The 6853-nt window shown below is 36.3% G+C and overlaps 1 protein-coding gene across 3 annotated transcripts; it reads right to left on the reverse strand.

Moving 5' to 3' along the window:
- LOC107639050 (ubiquitin-like-specific protease ESD4) lies at positions 1788-6706 on the reverse strand. 3 transcript variants are annotated; one of them, XM_016342466.2, is made up of 9 exons: positions 5573-6703; positions 5060-5136; positions 4884-4977; positions 4659-4757; positions 3780-3872; positions 3566-3685; positions 2859-2962; positions 2692-2764; positions 1788-2314 (listed from the first exon to the last, which is right to left on the reverse strand). In XM_016342466.2, the coding sequence occupies exons 1-9, from the start codon at positions 6467-6469 to the stop codon at positions 2252-2254; spliced, it is 1620 nt and encodes a 539-aa protein (XP_016197952.1). In that variant the 5' UTR covers positions 6470-6703; the 3' UTR covers positions 1788-2251. The 3 variants fall into 3 exon arrangements, with proteins under 3 accessions (XP_016197952.1, XP_020976572.1, XP_020976573.1); XM_021120913.1 differs by lacking the exon at positions 2692-2764 and having other exon boundaries at positions 5573-6706; XM_021120914.1 differs by lacking the exon at positions 1788-2314 and having other exon boundaries at positions 2702-2780; positions 5573-6706.

The raw sequence follows: 6853 nt of genomic DNA on the forward strand, positions 1-6853 counted from the left end.
AGATTATCTTTACTAAAAATGCTATATATACATAAAAAATTAGCCATTATATATTTGCGAATAAATATTTGTGTTGTTTCATTCTCAATGTGTATTTTATATTTTAATATGTATTTTATACAAGTAACTGTTTTTTGTGTGTACATAGTATCGTTGTATCTTTATAATTTTTATTTCAAAAATTAAAACTTCATATATCTATATTATCAATTATTTTGATAAGTAAATAAATTGCATTTTCATTGGATAAAATGAAAATATAAATATTAAAATACAATAAAATAACATTGATTGACTACTTGAATCCGTTCAAAAGTCAGTTTTTTAAGCTAGCAATTATTTTTATAGTAATTTTATATAACATTTTTTCATTTTATAACTCATCCTCTTTATCATCCTCTTTAGGTGAATTATATGGTAAAAATATAAGTTTATAGATCTTTCTTTTTATGTGATGAAAGAGAGATTAAAAATATTATGACTCACATTTTGAATATTAATAAAATAATAAAAAATAACTATAAAAGAAATTTAATTCTCTCTCTATACAACCTCAATCTGTATAGTAGAGTATCCCCTCTTTACCATCACTTTTTTAAGAGACTCTAATATTCTTTAACATTTGTCAGTATCATTATAACTTCAAATATTGCCTCTAATGTGTGTATATGCATGTGAATTATATGTTTTAAAAAATATGAATTGAATAATGTAGAAGATAATAAAGACTATTAAGGGATTTTAGTTATAGAGATCACCTTGTTAATTATTGTGAGAACTATTATAAAATGAGTTGAATAATTATAGTAGCATAGACCACCTTACTAATTATTGTGAAAACTATTACAAGAAATAATATTCAAGTTGAAAGGAAGATATATATGCTTGTTTTCAAAGCAGAATGATATCTACTATAATATTTTTTTTATTAAAAAGGAGGGCCAAAGGCCCAAAACAAAAGTCAACTACGTTGGCACCACTCTCACACTCTTCCTTCTACCTTTGTCATCAGCAAGGAGAGGCATCAGGAAAGGGGATGGAGTTGTAAAACAAAGAAGATCAGTCGAGATTGACTGAGCTTGCTTTGCCAGTGCATCAGCACAGAAATTAGCTTCGCGAAATACGTGCTTAAACGACACAAGTCATTTTGCTGCGGAGATCCTCAGTGGCCCTAATAAGAAAAAGCATATGATGGTGGCTACTAGATGACCCGTCAATTAATTTCAACGCACAGGAAGAATCAGTCTCTATCTGTAATCTGTTGATTCCCAACTCCACTATTAGCTTTATTCCGGTGTAGATGGCCCAAATTTCTGCAAATGTTATTGTGATTCTTCCAATTTTCTTCATGAAGCCCGCCACGAGGTTACCATCTCCACTACAAAAGACAAAAGAGGCCGCCGCAAGTTCCAGAACCAGTGGGTTGGATGACTGAGCCGTCAACATTTAGCTTTATGCGTTGAGAATTTTTTTTCTGCTCTCAGTGAGGTTTATCATATTGTTGTATTGCTCTACTATAATATTCTTATATAACAAAATTATAAGCAATCTATATGTTATTACTTGAATTTGATTATAGAATTTCCTTGGTATCAATTTTCATAAAATATAGATATGATTGTTAACATACTATAAGCTGAGGCTCAACATAATCAAAATCAAGGAATAGTCTACAAAACCTCTTCAAATCTAAAACACCAATCCTTAGTTTTCTAATCTCATTAAAAATGGTGCAACACATAGCCTTTCATAATCAAAACCAACGCAACAATGATTACTTTTCTTCCTATGAATTCGCTTCACATATGAAAAGGAATAAAAAAGCCATATCATTTTTTTTTTTCAAAAAAAGGTGCAAGACAGGATAGAAGCAAATAAGTCGATGATCTTCAGTATCAAAACCACATCCAAAATTGGGAAGCATATTTACCATTACACGACTAACACCTAAGCCTTAAAAATAATGCCTCATCTTCAACTAAATGATTCACACTTGTAAAAATAGCATATACATCCTACTGCATTCTACACTAGTAGACAGGCTCTACCCGGATACTTGTACCATATTTATGGTCAGCAAGCTATGAAATGCTCCAACTCTAGAATGGCTATCATTAACACAGGAATGAAGAATCCTTCATCAACATGTGCTGCAAAAATAGATATTACTGGCCTTCTGAATCTCAAAATCCAGCTTTGGTGGGGGCAATAGCGCATCTGATTACTTATGAGAAGTCACTGTCTCCTTTGCTTATTCAGCTCTCAATCTCAAGATCTCCTTAGCTGTTCTCTGGCGGAAGTAGGGCATATGTTCCTACAAACGGAAAGAGAAATTCAATTCTGAAATAATATGAAAGAAATTCTAAAACATAGAAAAGCATCCTCTGCCAATCTCTTGAGGTTCAAAATGAGCATTCATTAAAAGTTTTAAGTAGGTTCCAGTGCAGAAAACACTGGTATTTGATTAACTTTGTCAAACCATGGACAATTTACAGAGCACACCAACTAGACGACAAAGAAAGAACTACTGAACAATTAATTTTGGAAGATCTTAAGCAATTAAATTTCTGTCCTTATTGAACATAGACAAATGGTTTTAGTTATTTATTGACTTAAGAGAAAAAAGAAATAGAAACCGGTCAAAACCGAGACAAATAGTTTTACCCCTACAAATGGAACGCCACATCCTACCTGGTTAAAACACAGCCCCAGGCCTCTACTATAGAAGTCGGCATATTTGATCATAAACACCCCACAATCATACCTATTCAAAATAGAAACTGCTGCTTAGAGAATAATACACCAAAATAAAACAGTGATGTCAATATGCTCTGTTCACAGAAGATTAGAATACAAACCCATTCTCTTGCTCAGGAAGGTCTTCAACGAATTCTTTTTCCCAAGAACTCACATCTAGGTCTTTACCGGTCTTGTCCTTCACCTCGTCCACATAATATCTAGCCTGGGACATGTACATCTTTTGTAAGTTTCTTATTTGGCTGAGACCTTCTAACTTATAAGCTATCCATTTCTTTACTTTTCTTGGTTATCTCTCAATCTCTTTCCTACATTCTATTTATCATTTTTATCATTGTTTACATTTCCTCCAAATCCACCTGATTTTATTGTTAGTTACTTGACTAAAGCACTGCATACGAATTTGATCTCTGACCTCACAAGCACACCTAGTAGATAAACACGTTGTTACACACATCCAACTGCATCTTAGGCAACATATTTATGTTTGCATCAACAACCAGCTTCACATTAGGCTTGTTTTGATGAGCAAGATAACATATGTCACTTTCACTCAGATTCTAATATGCATGTACTGAATAATAAAGATGGCTCAAGATTTCCAACAAACAGAGAACTCTAGGCAGAACCCAAACTTAAGCAGAACCAGAAGTTCAAAATTACCAGTTGAAATCATCGCAAAAAATAAAATCAATGAACATGTCTGGATTACATTCACATTTGATACCTTTTATTAGCACTTTTAGCAGTATGCAGCTTGGAATATGAAATTTGCAGTTAAATTACACAGAGCAAACTGAAACTTTACCAGTACTTTCAGCACTTGGTTGTCCATTCCTTTCAATGAGTCAAGATACTGGAATTTCTGATCTTTCTTATTGATAATAGCCAAGCACCAGTGGATCTCTTTATGTATAGGCACAAAAATCTGGTAACAACAAATTAGATTAGAGACCAGCATGAAAATCAAATCAACCTGCAGTAAGATAGAGAAACTGAAAATTTAGTTTCAATATAATTACTTTATCACATTCAATTAGACCATATCCTAATTTCCTTTGGCTGGTCCATCTTCTGACAGATTTGAAATCATAACCACTCCTGCCACTTATTAGCTGCAATTAACATTGAAAATCAAAAGCATCAATATCTGACCATATGAATAAATGACAAATTATAAACATAGATAAACTGGATATCATATGCAAACCAGTTCAGTGCCAGATTTTCCAGTAACGACACTGCATATAGTGGCCCAAAGGATCACAATACCAGGCCTCAATAAAAAAAGGCAGTCCAGTTCAAAGCATCATGTTTTACACAGGATTCAAGGAAGAGCTACACCCAAAGGGTTCCATGGTCTCAATGTCAGGAAACTATTAACAAATAACCATTTGTTCTTCCTTGGGGAAATGCTGGAAATGGTGATGAATATTTGAATAATTTTAATGAGAAGTCAAATTTGAAGTCTTTGTTCAGGTGCTCGATAATTAGCAGTGATGCTATTTCCAGGAACTGACTAAAATATTCATCGCTAATTCACTATTGGGTCCAACAATATAAATAGACTACCTCTGTCCAATTGTGAATAAGGAAAATATTAATCTCAGCCCGAAAGTTTCGAGGTTATCATCCCTAGTATCACGGCATGCACAAACACTAAAAACACACAAAGATGACAGAGACCTATATTCGTGTAAAACTATCAAGGTTTTGGCATAAATCAATAAACTATATAGGAATAAGATGAATTCGGGTTGAAACAGGAGTTAGACAACAATAATCCTTGGTCAACAGAAACCAATGCACGAAGAGGATAAAATGGCCTCATCTTATAGAGAATGTAGTCGACAGTAGTCAATTAAAGATTGAAATTTATTTTGTAATAGAATCTATTATACCTTTTTGTAGAAAAATGTATTGAAAAAATGGCATTTAAGAAACCTCTGTGGGTCTCTTTTCTCCCTCTCTTTCAGCAACTCAAGGTACAAATTTATCACCTGCAACATTAAGGTACTCCTATAAAATTTCATATCACAAAAATATCAAATCATGATACAGTTAGGTATAAAATTAGTCTCTTTCCTCTCAAAAAGGAAAAACATGTAATAAGCAAACAAGATCACCTCATCGTTCAACCATGCACCTGGCCTAAGGCACTGAAACTTTTCTCCACTTATCTCAATGTTGGATTCATCGTGTGTAACCAAGATCTTCCTTCTGCAGATACAAGCCCACAACAAGCTAAGAGTACAGATTAAGCTTTTTCATGACAAGACATAGCATAATCATCGAAGCATACCGGTTGGCTAAAAAGGCACTTGCAACCTCATCTTCCTCTTCCTCTGTAAGTGCGAGAAATGGTTCACGTGGTACTTCCTGAAAGTCATGCAAACAATAGTGTAAATTACATTAACATTTATAGAATCTCTCATCCCTTAACCAACACAAACGCTAAGCGCCCACAAGCATTTCACTAGAATTAAGGGCCAGCTCCATCACAAAAGCTTGCTAGCCCAAGGATGTCAAACTACGAAATTATAAAGGTTACCTAGGCCATAGACTGAAACACAGTTCTACTAAAAATTGACAACATAAGTACAAAAACAACAAAACACTACTACTCATGGTGAGTTTGGTATGGGATAAAGAATGAGGAAGAATTCTTCATGGACTAAATTCATGTGTAAATTCACACATGAAACAGTTCATGAAAAATTCTCCCCAAATTTCACTCCCATTTCAGAGACTCTCAGTCTGTAAGAAACAAGGCATCAACGACAAAATGGGTCAGTTTTATCAATATGTTCATCACCTCAACTGGTTCTGCCTTCTTCGGCCGCAACAATTCGAATCCAGCTATCTTTTTCTCGTTCCGCTCAATTTCAAAGCTCAGCCACCCGAGTTTGTCGTCTCTTCTGCCAGCTGCCAGAAGCAACTTCTTATAAAGATGAACATTTTCAGGGTTCTGCTCATGCTCACGGATCAGAGCAGCCAAACCCATCCCTGCAGCATCATTTTCCACCATCTTCAAACCACTATTAGTCAACTCCGAATCCACCACCGTCGACGTTGACTTCCTCCCGTCCCCAGCCCTAGCATCTACGAATTCCACCTCCGGCACCTCAACCACAACTGCATCATTCCCAATCCACCTCTTGTCCGCCACCAGCGACCTCCCTTCACCCCCAATTTCGACATTCTCAACCTCCCGAACGCTCAAATCCTCCGAAGCCTCGTCCTGCCCGCGCTCATCAGCGTCCAATTCCACCACCTCCTTCTTCCCCTTCCCAGTGAAATCATACAGCGCTTGCTTCACAATCCCGTAGCTTCGCGCCAAAAAGTTTCCCATGCCGTCGTCGGTGTCGTCGTCACCGATGTGCTCGTCGTTCCGATGCGAATATGCGGTAACCCTAGCAGCCCTGGAGCCCGAAAAAACGAATTTATTGGGCCTGCAAGGAGCGTGAACCTCCCTGCGGAAGGGCCCCTTGGGCTCAGGGTACCGGGAGATCCGGTTACCAGTGGCGGTGGTGGCGGTGGAAATGGGTCGGGTGGCGGGAGTAGGTGTGGGTATAATTGAAGGTGATAATTTAGGTCGCTTAGTATGAGAAATAGAGGGAATGGGAGATTGGGGAATCTGGTGGGATTGAAAATGGGGGAAGTTCATGCATTCTTGGGTGCGCTTGCGGTGAGTGGTGGTCATGATACCCATTGATCGATGACAAGGAACGACTGAAGAAGAAGAAGAAGAAGAAGAAGAATAGGATGAATAAGTTGAACAAGCAGCATGTCCTGTCGTGCAATTTTGGGAATCAGGGTTTTCTTTTTTTTTTTTTTTTTTCCCTAATTGGAGGGTTGGGGGGTAAAGAAAAACCCTAGACCATAGTTCGTAGGTTGACTCGCGAGTGTGCTACGAGTACGGAGAGTGTCTCGACTCTCGAGTCTCATGTCATGTGTGTGTTTCGTACTCTGAATTTTTCTTTTGTGAATATCCAAAACATATCTTTTTGAGTGACATGAATATCCAAAACATATCTTCATTAAATAAAAAAAAATTATTTTTTTTTATTTTTGATATTTAATTTCATAAAATTGA

Source organism: Arachis ipaensis, chromosome B04 (assembly GCF_000816755.2).
Source record: "Arachis ipaensis cultivar K30076 chromosome B04, Araip1.1, whole genome shotgun sequence".
Taxonomy (NCBI): domain Eukaryota; kingdom Viridiplantae; phylum Streptophyta; class Magnoliopsida; order Fabales; family Fabaceae; genus Arachis; species Arachis ipaensis.